The sequence below is a fragment of the Melitaea cinxia genome, chromosome 9 (assembly GCF_905220565.1).
Source record: "Melitaea cinxia chromosome 9, ilMelCinx1.1, whole genome shotgun sequence".
NCBI lineage: Eukaryota > Metazoa > Arthropoda > Insecta > Lepidoptera > Nymphalidae > Melitaea > Melitaea cinxia.
This window is the reverse complement of record NC_059402.1, coordinates 2,502,862-2,520,407: the sequence shown is the minus strand read 5'-3', so window position 1 is coordinate 2,520,407 and position 17,546 is coordinate 2,502,862. Positions and strand designations below refer to the sequence as shown.

Here is a 17,546-nt window from a genome sequence, read left to right as displayed (position 1 = left end):
AAAATAAAATGATTACAGAGTTTTCATTATAATAGCCCAAGACGGCTAGACTTCGTTATTTTATAAAAGCTGAAAGTTTTTCTGTGCATGTGACATGACATTCATAGAAAAACTTTGTTTTGATAAAATAATGAAGGTCAGTTTTTCGTGGGCTCTTGCTCTATAAATCTATGGCTATAATATATTCATCGTTAATCTTTAGTATTAATAGAGTATTACATATAGGAGTGATATGATATCTCAAGAAAGGGAAATTTATTTGTCACACCTTAAATTTTTGAATGTAATTTACTTTAATATAATTGAAGCATAAATAAGTGGAGGATTTGTATTCATTTTACAAAAATAGTATTGAGAATACTTGTGTCCTTTCACATAAAGTAAATATTTAGGGCAGCCCATATGAAAAAGCCACAAGACAATATAAAGTGAAAAATTAGAACTATTATTCCTTCAAACATTTACAGAGAAAATTAATATTTTTATTGTTCTATTCAAAGGAATTATTCCAAATTAATATTCATAAAAAAATTACTATTAATTTACTTCTTATTCTCACACATGGTATGTTAGCTCGTTTTTATATGATAGAATAATGGGATAAGGATAAGTAACATATTTGAAAATTTCATTATTAAAAGATAAGTCAGTTATTATATAACATTTTCACTTTTCATCGAATCAACATTGGAAATTTATTAAACAAACAAAATGTTTAAATGCTTTCTTATAATTTATTCTACAAAGTAAACAGTCATCTCTTTCATATTATAAAATAAATAAGAAAAAGAAATGCGATAAACGCGCCCGCCCCAATACGAGGTGGCGCTCTAAACCGACGCACTTAAACTAATCGTTAAGAAGAAATCACAACATGGTTTTTAATTTTTAATCGTTATTTATTATTTCTATACAAATAGAACTGTACAGATATTTTTTTAAATTATTATTATTTACCACATTTCATCTGCTCGCACGATACTTTTTACAAAAATGAAAACTATCAACACCACGCACGGAATCGACGAGATTGCGCGCTCTACCGCTCGCCTCCGCTCGACCGCTCGGCCGACTGGTGGGCCGACCGGTTGACCGACTGGTTGGCCGACCGGTCGCCCGACGCGTCGCCGCGGCCGCGCAATAGACGCGACCGAGGACTCAGAATCACACTACGGTCTCACTAAATGGAATAATCTCCCCGATCGTCAACGGCGGTGACGTCATCGTGTACACTCCACAAACCCATCAAATATCACTAATTAAATAAGTACATTCAGGCTGTTCTACTCGTTTGCTTTTCTCGATCCGCGATACGTTTACACGTAAATAAAATACACATGGCAGTGATTATATACACGCTCGAATAATTTGGTATAAAATTTAGTTCGATTTAAATGCACTAGTACGAAGTAACGCGCTAGTTGCTCTGATGTAAGACGGCGAGTGTGCGGTGACGTCACGGCGGAGATCTCTACTATGGAGTGGCGCGCGGTGCACGGCCGTGTTCCGGTTAGCAACGGTCTGTTAATTGGCAGGTTTCAACCCCTTTAGTCTATACTTTTCAGGTAGTTATTGAGGCACTTGAACATACCCATTCCGAGCTCGATTAACCTGTCTGTTAATTTATTATACAAAAATTCAATTTTTGTACTTATAATTTTAGATTCGAAGAATCTTAGGAGATCAGATAAAAGCGGCCGACGTACCAAATACTGGCATCCGGTCGCCACTCTAGGTCGTGTCCCAGTACACGCGCGCGCCGTCGCCGATATTACTTTCAAACTAAACCAGTCGCTATAAACAAGTTTTAAAACAAATCGCCCGAAGCGCTCTCGGATCGACCCGACTCGACCTGACCGCCGAGTACACGTAGGATTTAATTTTTCTAAATCGACATCTCACGAGATAGTCTTTCCGAACGATTTCATCCGTCGTACCCGGCGTCGACTCTGCCTTGTTGAAATACTATGACTAGCATAAAAAATTATTGGACTCTTATTTACTACTTAAATATATATAATATTGCTTTCCGATAGGTACATTAATTCCCGTGGTGTTTTGAATAATATATACTATGTCCTATTCATTAATTTACACATTCGATGTAAGTATATGACCGACGCCAGGCGACGAAGCGTGGCGCGTCTCTGCAACGACTCGATAAAATCTTATAAAAATGAGATTCCACATTATAAAAACATGATTTAATATTTAGTGGGACATTTACATTCTTATATTATATATAACATAATATATAAAGCCGCTTAAAAAGTCCAATAAAGTCGATTAAAACGGTCGCACGGCATCCGAGTACGCTCCGGGTTCCTATATCGATATCACAATGGTTCGGGGAGCGGGGCCCGGAGAGGGAATGACGGATAGTTTTCGGGCCTCAGTTGAGGTCGCGGTCCTCTAAGTACTTGTACTCGAACGTGAAGCCCTCCTTCTTCCGCTGGCCCCACTTCTCGTAATCGAAGTAAATGTATGTGCCCTGTAACATGTAATAAGTGTGCTTTGAACAAAACAAGAAATTATGAAAATTGTTGAAATATTTCGGACAAAACTGTTAAAAAGAATATTGCCCTGTTCATAATCTACACTAGTATTTTAAAACTGAAGAGTCGTTTGAACGCGCTAACCTCAGGAAGCACTGGTTCGTATTGAAAACGTATTGCTGGATAGTCCATTTACCAAGCTAAACCAGGAAAACTATAGGCTATATAATATTTAAGCACGTTTTTTCCTCAAATTAACACAAGTAAAACCACGGGGCAAGCTAATTTGAAATAAAAACAAACAGTTTTAAAGATCTCTAACATCGAGCTAGCAAGAAACCAAAGTATGTGAGATACCTGTTCATACTCCTCGTTGATGACTTTGGGCTCCTCGTGTCTCTGGAACCACATCATGTACTTCGTGTGGAAGCGCCAGCTCTGCTTTTTTAAAGCCTTCGCGGCCAGGTACTGTGCCTTCGTGCCCTCCATGTAGTAGAACACGAAGAACAGAGTCTCTGTCGACAGCCGCTGGAAGAACTCCACCGAGTCCGAGTGTGGTAGCAGCACCTGAAATTATATGCATTTTAGTATTGGTATTTTGCTTTTAAAAGACATGTAAAATCTTTTATATGTTAGTTATTTTGACAATTTACTAGTATTCATTATTTATTATCTGTCGCATAATCCCTATTTTCCCTGATTATGGGGCAACTTGACAAAAATTTTACGATGATCTCACTTTTACACGTCACTTTTCTAATAATTTGTGTATGTTCTTATGAAAAACAGGGACAAATTTGTAAAATTTCAGAAAATATAATTGTTACTACAAATTCACGTCATTCATTCAGTCAAGTAAGGCATGATACCTGGTTGTAGTAGACGGGTGTCTGGCAGATGTTCCTAGGTAGGTAGACGCGGGTCCGTTCCGAGTCTGAGGGGTGCGGCATGTGGTAGAACGCCGCCTCCATCATCTGAAACTGCACCTGGTGGTCCTGGAAAACGTAACCATAATAATATAATAATTTTAATATTTTTTTTTGACGATGCGTTGGCGCAGCGGTCATAAGTCAGCGGTTGTTGCGCTAGTCGCAGGTGGTTATATTTGTTTAGCCTATATAAGTGTTTTCCGTGGTCTGGGCGTTTATGTGTATGTCTCCGGGCCCCCGACACAGGAGTAAATGTTAGTGGGGGTCATTGAGTGAAAAAGGCGTTTATTTAAAAAAATGATATCAATAAAACAAAATAATATAGATATTTGTTTATCAATAATAATAAAATAATATGGGTGTGAAATTATAAGATTATTTGGCTATTTAAACACAATATCCCCACTGGTTTACCCACTGATGGTAGAAGTTATTAATCTATCTCTATTATATTCACGTCAACCTCACGTAAGGGGAGGAGGGGTCCAGGCAAATCTCACCGGGGGGGGGGGGTCTAAATTGATCGAAAATAGCTCACGTAATTAATGGATATCCCCTATAACACAGTTATTATTGGAATAGAGTTGTGTTAATGAACTTCTTGGTTATTATTTTCCACTCTTTGAAGATAAGGTCTCTCGTGACATGAATAGACAATTATAAAAATTATCATAAGTAATTAATTTTGTCCAAAGAAACATTTTTTTTAAGTGTAGTAAGTTAGGCTGATCTGTCACGCTGTGAGGTGAAAGGCTCGATCGGGTGAACTCGGGGCCGCCGAGTGTACCCGAGCAAGAAAGATACAGTAGGCTGCTCTTCGCTGTTGTGTCGCTTTGTTTACTATATTCAATTAATACGTAATAATTAATTACGATTGTCAACGAATTTTTAATTCTGCAGTGCGGTCTTAAGTACACACTCATGTTTTTTTTATTATACATATACAATAAGGTCGGCAAACAAGCGTACGGCTCACCTGATGGTAAGCGATTACCATAGCCTATAGACGACTGCAATACTATAAGTATCGCAAGCGCGTTGACGACCCTACCTTCAAGCCCCCCATGAGCTCTGGTCACCTTACATACCACAGGAACACAAGAAGGCCTGCTCCAGATTTTGAGCAGGATATATCCTGCTATGCTCAGATAAAATCAGTTTTCGTTGAGATGTCACAATACTTACATTATTAAGCGGCAGAGGCCCAAGCGGCGCGACTCCCAGTAGCGGAGGGATGTGCGCCTGTGAAAGTGCTAGTCCTCGTCGCGATAAACTCACACCAGACTGAAACATAACATTACATTTTATTTCCACATAGATATATAAAAGTTATATCTTTAAAGTGAGACCAGAAAGCTTTTGAAATTGTCGCACAAAAGGGTTAATTTTACATTCCATATATCAAAGAGATACTACATGAGGGAGAACACCACTCGTGTAGTATCTCTAAGGGGGTGAAATAAGGGATGAAAAAAAAACCTTTGGTTAGTTAGCCGTTAACCCTAGTTGTATAAAAAAATAAATAAAGAATAAGTAAAATCGCGTCACCAACCCGCCTGCCCAGCGTGGTGACTATGGGCAAAACGCATGAGTTCACGCTATTTTTGGCGTAAACTTGTGGAGGTCTACGTCCAGCAGTGGACTGTATAGGCTATAACAACTTTTAAACTTTCGCGTTGCATTATTATATTTTAATGTTTAAACGGGGATTAACGCGAACAAAATTTTTTAAGGTAAAATATATTACCTTGAGGCCTGACGTTTCGGCCAGGTTACACCAGCCGTGGTCGCAGGCAGACTGATCCAGCGATGTCACAACTACGCTGTCAGGGTAGATGTTATTAGTGTTACAACTGACAATAATCACGAGTTGAGGGTGGATGAAGAAACATCTACCCTGACAGCTGAGTCGTGACATCGCTGGATCAGTCTGCCTGCGACCACGGCTGGTGTAACCTGGCCGAAACGTCAGGCCTCAAGGTAATATATTTTCCCTTAAAAAATTTTGTTCGCGTTAATCCCCGTGTAAACATTAAAATATAATGATTGTATAGGCTGTAATGATGAAGTAAACTCGAGCGAGTGGTGGGTGGTACCTGCGAGTGGTGGTCGAGGCCGGCGCGCTGCACGGCCTCCTGCGCCATGCTCTTGAGCGAGGCGGTGCCCGTGGAGCCCACCGCGCCCGCGCCGGAGCTCAGCGCGGGCGTGCTCGGCGTCTCGCTCACTCGCCCGCTGGAAGCGACCGTCGGACCCATCAGCTCGACCTCCTCCGACTTACGGTACCTTAGTAGCTGGCACGTAAGTCGTGAACGTCTCGCTTATTATAGACATTTTTTTTTTATGTCACTAGGTTGGCAAACAAGCGTACGGCTCACCTGATGGTTAGCGATTACCGTAGCTTATAGACGCCTACAACACCAGAAGCATCGCAAGCGCGTTACCGACCCAATCCCCAATCCCCAATCCCCCAGGAGCTCTGGTCGCCTTACTCACCAACAGGAACACAATACTGCTTGAAAACAGTATTATTTTGCTGTGATCTTCTGTAAGTTTCTTTCTGTACACATTTCAAATCCTTTCCTTCCTAATAATTTAAATCCTATATTAAAATAACATTTTCTTTCGTTATAAAGTATAAACCGCTGACATCCGATTTATTATACTTAAGACAGCAAAGTAACATTAATTTGCTATACTTCTATTAAAGAATAAGATATATAATAACAGAACAATATTGCCCGCGTAACTAAAATTGTTCACAACACCGTTTATAAAACAGGAATAAAACAATACACGAGCCCAGTATTATGTAACTGTGTTGTTAATTTTCTGTAATGGTGAAGTAGTCAGGGTGCTCCAGATTAGAACATAGGTAAATAGTAGTAAGCCTATATTTTACTCATTTTATTTATAAAGCTTAAAATATTAATTGCGTTTTATTACTAACATTACTTTAAACAATTATAAATTTGTAAATCTATACCAATATTATAAAGCTGAATTTATTTGTTTTGTTTAATCGCGCTAATTATTTATTTTAACTAACACATAGAATATTGTTTGTGTTGAACTAATATTTGCACACCGAAAAAATCGGTAGAATATGCTGGTAAAACCTTTAAATTTGATACCTGTATACCATATTCTGGAAAAATAAATTAATTAATTAATCTCAGGATGGCTCAAATCGAAAAATTATTTTTGTGTATAGTTAATCCATTTACCAAGGAAGGCTATAGGATATGTAGTCAAATTAACGCGGGTAAAACCGCGGGGCACACCTAGTTTTAGAAATTTTTAACTACGCGAGATATGGTAATTTTTAAACTAATATTTACATTTGAATTATTTAGACAAATTATTAATCTACTCACCTCATTTCCAATATTAATAAAACAGGAAGACCCCACTCATAGCTAATTTTTATAATTAATACATGAATCCATAAACTTGTTTCCCTTTTTACGAAAATTGTGCGAACGGAGGAGTATGAAATCGTGCAAACTTATAGTTTATATAGAGAATAGTGGAGTGCAGAATGCTATTTTTTTTAATTATGCGTAAAAACTACATTAAATCAATAAAAAACATTACACACACTACTGTGTATTTGACACACGCATATACCTATACTATTTTGTTTATTATGATAGAAGTTTTTGAGAACAGAACCTTAATAATTTAAATTAATTATGGTCAAATTTCGATAACTGGGCGAAAACTACCTAGTTTTTATAATTATTTCTTTTTACAAACATGTTATCATAGCAATACACTCATGCTCATTACATGGAATCTTATCAAGTGTAACTCATTTAAGTGGGCATGATAACACATATTTGAAAAATTAATTTTCTCTTTCGATTACAATATATTAAAAATATAATATAATTATTATTTTAAGTTTCTTGGTTCCACAATCAAGAAACACTGACTTTGTCTGTATGGCTAGTGCAGTTTAATTAAAAGTTTTCGTATTAGAAATTAAATTAAAGTAACTTCCTCAGAGAATAAACGTCAAGTGTAAATAAATAAATAAATAAATATCTTATAACATTCACACACGTTCGTCTGTTCCTATGGTAAACTACTTTAATACTTGTGTTACAGGTAACAGCCGACTGTTACAACTATATTATATAGTTAAGATCTAGTAATAATTTAGTATTATAATTTAGTTTATTTAAAAATGTTAAAATTGTTAGTTTTAGTATAGGATAAGTATAGTATAGGACTGTCATGTACATATGTATAAAAGTCCCTAATAAAGATATTTAAAAAAAACTATATAATATATATTAGTGATGTTCCGGATATCCGTATCCGTATCCACGGATATCCGCGGGCAAAATGAGATCCGTATCCGTATCCGTCACTTTTCTCGCGGATCTTATACGGATCTTTTATTAATTTTCAAATTCAATTGACAGGATAAAATACTGCATAATAACTTAGATTATGTGATAAAGTAGAATAATTAAAAAAAATTGGCACCGTTAATTGTAAACATATATTCTAGTAAGTTATTATACTAATAGTATATAACTCAAAGACACTAAATCAACTTTCTTATTAGATCACTATTACACATAGAAAAAATTATGATTTTACTTTTATAAATATAAGAAAAAAAAAAAACAAATAACTTTTTACTGAAACAATTTTTTCGGATTTTATCGCGGTTTTATAAGTTTTTTAGATGCCCGATGTGTCCTGAACCTGGTTGCTAAACAAAAGTAATACGCATACGAAAAACAACTTTAGTTTAGAAAAAAAAATTTAAGTTCGTCAAACGAAACGTTGCCACTCGGCGCCCCGGCACTATTGGCATTTTGTTATGCAACTGAGGTGGAGTACAGCAGGAATAATCCTGCTCAAAATCTGGAGCAGCCCGACCGGGTACCTCGTCCTTAATAATACTGATCACAGTTCAATAATACTGATTTCAAGCAGTGTTGTGTTTCTGTGGTGAGTGAGGTGTTCTGGGGGGATCGAAGGTAGGGTCGGAAACGCGCTTGCGATGCTTCTGGTGTTGCAAGCGTTTATAAGTGACGGTAATCGCTTACCATCAGGTGAACCTTACGCTTGTTTGCCGACCTAGTTACAACAAAAAAAAAGATGCTGTAATGAGAAAGCTACTAGCCAGCACAAATGCCGAACGCAAGATAAATTCTATAGCAGTAAGAAGAGATCTGTATCAGTTAGAGTATCCGATGCTCAAAAGGAACAATGGAATAAAGAAGCAGAGCAGTTTTTCAAACGAGCTATTAAGTACTTAGAAGAACCATTTTATTTCAGTTTTCTCCTTATATAAAAGACTCTCAATTTTCACTAAAAAAGGAGACTTTGTTCTCATGGAATGATGGTTGATGATCTCTTTGCTCTTGGATTTAGTAGAAAATTTGAACATTTCTAATGACATCAATGAGGATGAATTGTATAATGATTATTGTTTTTTAAAAGAAACATTTAATTTAAATCACCGCACAGAAGGAAAAATTAATATATATAATGACAAAATAAGGGCCTATTTTATTAGTAGGTGCAATGAGGTAAACTAAAAAAATTATGTGTTTAGTTCTGTCTATTCCAGTAAACAATGCTTATTGTGGTAGAGTATTTAGTTTACTGAACAATCTATGGATTTAATAAAAACAGAGGTAATAATTTTACTCAACTTTGAGGTAAATTGTTTGAATTACAAATTAAGTAGTAAAAAAACACAGAAATGGTAAAATCTGTGAAAATTAACACAAAATACATATGGAAAGCTAAAAAATAAATTACTTTATTGAATTTCGTTGATTATTGATAATAGAATAATATAAGTAATGAGATAACCATTTTTTGTTTTTCTTTTGTTAGTATTTTATAGACATTTGTATCGGCAGCGGACGATATAACAATAACGTTAAATGTTGTCGTTTTAAAAATATATGTATGAACTTTAATTTTATTTTATTTTTGTTTCTTCCGATCAAAGACCCACTATTCCGAAAAATTGTTTTTTTCTCCCGATAATAGGATTATTCGATCTGGCAACCCAAGTTTTACCCATCGTTACGGCGGACATAACCGCAATTATCGTTTTGGTTGTGAAATTATTTTTTTTTAACAAGTTTACCATTTGATTATCTATAATAAAAAAATGAGTCGCTGAATGTGTTGCTAAGCGCAAAACTCGAGAACGGTTGGACCGATTTCGCTAATTCTTTTTTTTAAAATATTCCTTAAAGTACGAGGATGGTTCTTACGGAGAGAAAAATTCTAAAAAAAAAAATTAAATTTCCTGAAAAAGTCTAAAAACAACACTTCTATACTCCCATACAAAAGATTTGTGATAATACTTAAAAGTCAATTTGAACTTTAATACCATACGATAAAGTTTGTGTTAGGCGATACGAAGTTCGCCGGGTCAGCTAGTAAGTATTTAAAAATCGAAACAAACACATTTAAAAAAAGAAAAGAATATAAAAGCAGCAGCAAGACATAATAGTTGCCGACACACTGCGGCATAAACAAATTACGAACAGTTTTAGTAACGCCCTGTAATGAACAAAAAAGCAGTATCTACTTATCTAGACGTACTTTTTACGATGTATTAAGAAAAGTTTAGTAGCGTCACGAAATGATCACAAGTCAGCAGTAAGACATACTTGTGGACGATGTGCTATGACGGTACAAGCGAATAAATAATTTTTTTTGCATATCGAACAATAATTTCCAAAATATTCCTTGTAAATTTTTCTTGCGGTACAATCAAATTAGGAACATTTCGACACCAGCAATTTATACTAAGCTAACTCATAAAAGTGAACTTTACAATAGAGGCTTATAAAAGGGAAAAACATGATACCTTTTATATTAATTAAGAAACTTATTTGAAATTTGGTATCTTTAATAATTAATTTATTCATTGATATTTCACAATTTTTATTATTACAAACAATAAACACATTTATTCAAGTTGCATTAAGAAAACCAACTTATCGAAAATTCGAGTTGGCGTAGTATAAATTGTTGGTGTCGATTTGTTGTGAACGGCGAGGTCGCGGCCGACGCGAGCGCGCTCGTCCCCAGGCCCGTGTAACGACATAAAGCAACAGGCAGACGTACTTGTTGACGATGAGCGGCGGCGAGAGCGCGCGCGCGTGCGAGGGCCCGTTGACGCTGACGTTGACGGTGAGCGGCGACGTCGCGCCGGACGCGAGCGCGCTCGTCACCACGCTCGCCACCGTCGACGTCGCCGCGCTCGCGCTCGACGCGGGCGTCGTCGACGATGCGCTCTTTGACGTCTGCGGCAACACACGACACATGTATGCACAACCTACGCGTTTATTCGTAGATAATAAATTTAAAAAAAAATTGATGTCAGAAAAAAATAAAGTTAAAAAAGTAAAGCTAAAATTACGTACAACCTTTTATTTATTTTTTTCGACTTAATTAAATAAAAAATACTTTATACGTACACACGTTAAATAGGAAACGTGAATTCGTAGCTACAAAATAAAATAAAAAATATATATAAATAACATATAGCCCTTGATATTTATTTATTTTTCGATTGCATTACATATAAAAAGTACTTTACGTACACACTATTAAAGATTGCAAATAAAAAAAGTGAAATTATAAAATAACATACGGCCTTTGGCTTTTTTTTCGTTTTCATTTTATTAAAATTACTTATCTATATATAAGAATTCAAGTATGAAATACTAATTACTAGACAAATGAACTAACTAAAGCTATTTAGACGTAAGTAATAATGTTTTAAATGTACCTACATTTTTATATATCATTTTAATTTGATCATTACAGGTAGATAATAATTATTCATATATTGACAAAAATATAAAAAACATCGCTTTAATTTTCGTCTTCAAAAACACTAAAAGTATACAATTACAAAACACAATTAGTATTTGCAATTTCCATTCGCTCGAAAGCATTTCAAAATCAATAAATATCAAATCTAACGAATGTACACACACAAGCACAGGATACGACACGAAACGTTATCAGAAATGCAAAATCAAAACGAAATTACAAAACAACAATACTTTATCGACACTTACATCGGCTTGCACATTACAGGAAAGAATCATCAATTTCGACGAACAGACCATTATACGAACGAAAGAACATTAAGAAAACAAACAATCAAACAATCCGAGACGATATAAATTCAATAACGTAACAAAAGATCCTGTTTTCGCGTAGGAGACATGTGTTTTAATATTTCAATGAAGGTATTCCAATATTACCAACATTATAAATCTTCGAACTAGTCGTTCAATATGTCAGTACAACAAGCATTAAGATATTACGCGCGGGAATTTCAAAACTGAAGGTTCGCTCTGCTTTTAACTGGTACATTATTTTGATGGTATTTTTAATTATTTGCCAAATCACCATAACTTTAATATTATTATAAGTAACTCTTGTATTAAATTTATTCATTAAATAATTTATTTGCTTCTAAAAAAGAATCTCTCAATTTATGTAAATTTCCAGCAAAATTGAAAAAATTATGGAAGGGTAAATACATCTAAGTTTTACGGGTCGAAAAATTAATAACTGACCCTGACCCTCATTCTTAAGCAAAATAAGTTTATTTTAATTGTTACGTTTTGTAGAGGTTTAAAAGAATCTAAATTTATTTACATACTTCAATAAAAATAATCAAACAATTGCAACTTACTAAACAACAATTAATCCATGGACTAAAACTTAAAAATCAGGAAACAAATAACCGATAATAATCCTATAGCTCAATTTTTGAATATACTTGTAATAATTTACAATGCGATTACTTTAAATTATAAATGAAAATCAATAACAGCTTTATTCAAATAGGCTCCAAGAGCACTTTCGAATCGTCATTTTACAAATAAAAACATTAAAAATAAATTTTCATGTCATGATTCAGAAACTAGATTCTGAAAAGAATCGGCAAGAAACTCCGTAGTTACTCTTTTGAAAAATAATATATAAACTGTGGTTTAGTAACATGTTGCATAAAATACAGCGTCCACATATTTTCATCAACTATGTAATCCTGCACCGAGTAACAAGCTTTATCTCTTTTTTTTTTTTTTTTTTTTTTTTTTTAATAAAAACTTTAAATTTTGTGATCATTCCAAAATTGTTTGTGGGATTTTATTATACATCACATTATAAAATTATTTTCTGTATATAATTAATAGCTTATATGAGTTATCTGTCTATTATACTTGGACATTAAATAGATAAAGTTATTATAAGATGTTAAAGCTAATATAAGCTGTTACGAATTCAATTGTAATTTAGTTTGAAATTCAGTTTTGTTATTGTTTTTAAATCAATTATGGCAAATCCTTTCAATATCATTATGTATAATGAAATAAAGTAAATCTTTAGATTCAATTTAGATAAGATATATTTTCCTTATATTGGCAATTATTGTTCAGTAATAAGAGTGGCAAGGTGCAAAATATTTGTTTGTGATGTTTCGTAGATAATTATTAGAGTACAGTATCAAAATCACTAAAGCATTTTATTGATAATATAACAATGTTTGATTAAAATGGATGCTAGGTAATGATTCGTTAACTATAATTGTGTTCTCAAAGTTAGAATAAGACACTATAAAAGGAGTAAAATAAGGGTACAGAATTTTTTTATTTATAAACAAAGATACCAAATCCTAACAGTGCGTTAAGTATTCGTTACAGAAATGTGTAGTAGCAAGGTATGTTTGTAATAAATGCCTGTGACAAGGAGAGTTGAAGAATTAAGAAAAATTTGTGATATAATTTACGGTTCCTACGCTAAAGCATTTTTTTTTTTATAATACTTGTAATGTAAATTCTTAGGTATATTTCAAAATATTATTAATTTAATTCATTTAGTACTAATGACATTGAATTTGTAAATACTCATTTCGACAATATATGTGGGTATTTCTCTGTACACTGGACAACTCACTGCCTTAGGCCGATATAATATAAAAACATAATTTGTACTCAATGTACAAAGATAGTAAATTCAGTACATCAAAAACGTTTTTATGATGCTTAAAAAACAGTCCCCTGGCAAAATCTGTTAATTATTATTATATATCATATTCTTTATATCTAAAATATAATGTACGTTTACTGACAATATCATAGAAATCTAATAATAAATAAGCGATAAACCTAATCTCCTATATGGAGAGAGAAGCCTATGCCCGGCAGTCAGATGTTATAGATGCTGAATCGATAAACAAAAACTATAAGTAATGTTAACCGTCCTCAAGTTTACGCAGTCCCCTGGCTCTTAATTAAAACTGAATCAATAAGGATATACTGAATTATACAATATTCTACTACAAATAATCTTCAAAAAAAATCTTCATTTCTATGTTGTGCTTAGTAATGCTTTTTAAGACTGCTCAGTGATAATATTAATAAAAAAAATTATTAACATGAGAACAACTAACCAGGGGACTGTTTGTCGAGACAAAAAAAGGCTTAAAGTTGCTCAGTTTACAGAGAAATGCGCATGTATATACACAGTTATTCAATTAAATTATAAAATATAACTTTTTTTTCTCATACTGTATGAAAATATAAAATATTTCCACTTACCATCAGGTGGCTGACTTGCTCCTCCGCTTTCTGTCATCAATAAAAAAATATATATTAGATAGATTAAAAACTTTATGAATTTTTCTAATAGACTAAGTACTATTATTATTTTTATAACACAGTTTTATTATACGTATAAAAATTGCAAATTAATATTGACATAGTGACGATGTCTGCAATTTTTTATATTTTAGTGTACTAATACAATCATTTTACAATTAATGAGATTTACTCTTTGAGGGATGCATCATAAACACGAATACAGTGTAAATTTATGGTTACAATATATCAAGCTTACACTTAATTATACTACTAAAAACTTCTAATATAAATTTCATAACTTTGATACACAGACATACAGACACAGCGACTGGTAGTGTATGTGCATGCTCGAATATATTTCTCTCTAGCAGAGTGTTTGTGAGTGTTTTTTTTTTCATTTATTATCGTTTCTACATTAGAAAATACATAGTTTAGTATAGTTACATAGCATAATTTGTGCATGTGTGTGTGCACGAACATGTGCATGTGTGTGTGGGAACATATGTAAGTATTAAATGAAAATACGCTGTTCAACGCCAAAACAGAGTTGGAAAAAATTCATGAATGAAAAAATCAAATAAAGCACAATTTAATAAAAAATCCTAATTAATCACGTTTTTCTAATTTTATCATACTATTTATACATATAAAATCTGACTGAAATATATAAATATATATTTATATATTTCAGTCAGATTTTTCCAATGGTTAAGCAATTGATTGGATCGTCAGCTTCTTTAGCTACTGTGGAAAGAGTGTTTCCTACCTTTTGAATTTTTCATAGTAAATTAAGGAACTAACTGGGAATTGAAAAGGCTTGTTAGCTTTAGCTAGCTTTTTCGTTTAAAGCTTAAGGTATTATAATAATGATATTGATTTCTCAGATGTAAAAGACCCTAGTCTTTAAAATTAAATTGTCTGATTTTACGTTGATTTCTGTGAAAGAAAATCAAACTGATAAATCACTGATTTTTATTAAAAAAAATGATTAGATTGAATCGTGCCAACCCTGACGCCGAGTAACGATAATGTGTGAGTGAATGCGTGTGTACATTCGTGTAGTGTGAGCGCGTGCGTGTTGTGTGTGCATGCATGTTGTGTGTGCATGCGTGTTGTGTGAGCGCATGCGTGTTGTGTGTGCGTGCGTGTTGTGTGTGCATGCGTGTTGTGTGTGCATGCGTGTTGTGTGAGCGCATGCATGTTGTGTGTGTATACGTGCGCTGTACTCACAGGCGCGTGCGCGGCGAGCACGGCGTGCGCTGGCAGCGCTGCCGGCAGCGCCGGGCCCGACACCGGCCCATTCTCCACTACTTCTGTACGGACAAACAACGTATATTTAACTTTTTAGTACATTGTACGATCATAATGAGGACAAATTTTAACATATATGTACATGGAATTTGACGCATAGATTTATAATAACTGCTTAATTGTCTAAAATGTTACAATATTGTTGGCAGCAAAATATACAATTTTATCTTTGTATTTATAATAATGCATATATTCATGTGGTCACATACGCTTCAGTGTGTATAATTGTAGGTTACATTTTATTTTTGTATATTGTATACTTTTTATGTGTCAAACAATCATATTATTTTACCCACGTTAAACGACTGCTGCCACTCCCGCAACATATCTTACATAGTCTTAGTGCTTCCAGTATTTGGAGTGGCACTATTGCGGATGACAGCTATTATATTTATCACACGTATTTTAGACTATACTAGTTGAACTACCTATACTTGTTAATCTATACTAGTTGAGTTTAACACTTCGACGGACAGAGTAAGAGCAGAATATAATACAAATCTTCAATAGTACGGCTGAATCCATTAAAGTATTAAATTCGTTTTATAATTAACTGCATCTCGTATTACGTGGCGCAATCGCGGGTATAAGTTTTGAAAATAAAATTAACATATTTGTTATTTCCAAGCCATATAGTTCAGAACAGCGTGGCGGATTAAGTTACAATAACTTTTTATGGGTAGCGGGATATGTAAAGATTAAGCTAATAAATGTAACTAACGCAGTCATTATAAGGGAATTTAAGAAACCGTTGGTCCAACGTCTTTGCACGCTTTTACCTCACGGTGAGGAGAATATAAACAAATACTAGTGAAAAAATAAATATAAGTAAACATTTGTGGGGTAAGTTTTCGAATCAAAAGAATTGTATTGTTAAATTACTGTACACTGTTTAGAACCGTTATAAGACTTAAAGGGTTTTAAAACGGCCTTACTTAATTCCGAATATTATCCCTTAATATAATAAATACGAATGAATGAATGGTAAAGCCGTTCTTAATTTTTTTTTAACAATTTTGTATCCAATGCAATGACACGATATCCACTCTAAGGTTTAAAAATAATAATTAAATTTACTTTATTTCTCTTGCCATCGTTACTAGAGTGATGAGTGTATGTGTGTACTATTTAATAATTAGCGTAGTGTACAGCATACACTTATAATTCAACAAGTAAGCGAATGAGTCAAGACTGACGAATACGAGTAACATTGACATTGTACTCGATGCTTTATTAGCGACGAAACGAGGTCAGATTGATTAGTTCATTGATGAGTATTATAATTTATACTTTTATCGTGTTCGTTCAAAACTATTAATAAATTACACTTTGATAGCAATTCAACTAATTCTACCTAGTGTTTGTTTCTGTTTGTAGTCAAGAAACATACAAATTCACATGGCACAAAAAAAATCATAAGAAATGAGAATTAAATCTCTCGTTGACACAGTACTGGGGATTTTTTTAGATCATTTTCATCCTCACCTTATTTTAACACAAAGAAAAAATTACGTAATATGTAATTTCGAAAACACACGTTAGTATAAAATAAAAATAAAAACACGTCAATAACTCACAAGAATTAATAAAACATAACGAAATAAATTAACAATTAACACACCGACGATCAACGAGAAACCGGTCCAGCAATAGTAAATCACAAACACACACAAACACGCCGATACATCTGCATGCAGTCAGAACGGTGACTCATATGCGCACGTGCGGGTCACTGACACCACGCGTTTAGGCAACAGGAAAACTATTTCGTTTATAGTAAAATAAAATCTACGTTTATTATTATTGATAAACTATATAAGATATTTTTATAACTTATAGACTATTTTATATTTTTTAACCGACTTCCAAAAAAGGAGGAGGTTCTCAATTCGACTGTATTTTTTTTTTTTTTTTTTTTTTATGTATGTTACATCAGAACTTTTGACTGGGTGGAGCGATTTCGACAAATTTTCTTTTAATCGAAAGGTGGTGCGTGCCAATTGGTCCCAGTTAAATTTATTTGAGATCTAACAACTACTTTTCGAGCTATATCTAATAATGCGTTTTTACTTGACACTTTTTTCGTCGACCTACGTTGTATTATACCGCATAACTTTCTACTGGATGTACCGATTTTGATAATTCTTTTTTTGTTG

At 33.7% G+C, this 17,546-nt stretch overlaps 1 protein-coding gene across 1 annotated transcript in view; it reads right to left on the bottom strand.

The window, feature by feature from the left end:
- Window positions 1–714: 714 nt before the first annotated feature.
- Window positions 715–17,546, bottom strand: part of LOC123656549 (CCR4-NOT transcription complex subunit 3) — a 30,827-nt gene continuing 13,995 nt past the window's right edge. Inside the window, exons 9-16 of the mRNA XM_045592218.1 lie at window positions 15,310–15,392; window positions 14,038–14,067; window positions 10,541–10,719; window positions 5,521–5,656; window positions 4,610–4,708; window positions 3,365–3,490; window positions 2,853–3,062; window positions 715–2,491 (exon numbers count right to left, since the gene is read on the bottom strand). Of these exons, the coding sequence (XP_045448174.1) occupies window positions 2,393–2,491; window positions 2,853–3,062; window positions 3,365–3,490; window positions 4,610–4,708; window positions 5,521–5,656; window positions 10,541–10,719; window positions 14,038–14,067; window positions 15,310–15,392 (962 nt within the window). The 3' untranslated portion in view covers window positions 715–2,392. The remainder of the gene's footprint in view (window positions 2,492–2,852; window positions 3,063–3,364; window positions 3,491–4,609; window positions 4,709–5,520; window positions 5,657–10,540; window positions 10,720–14,037; window positions 14,068–15,309; window positions 15,393–17,546) is intronic.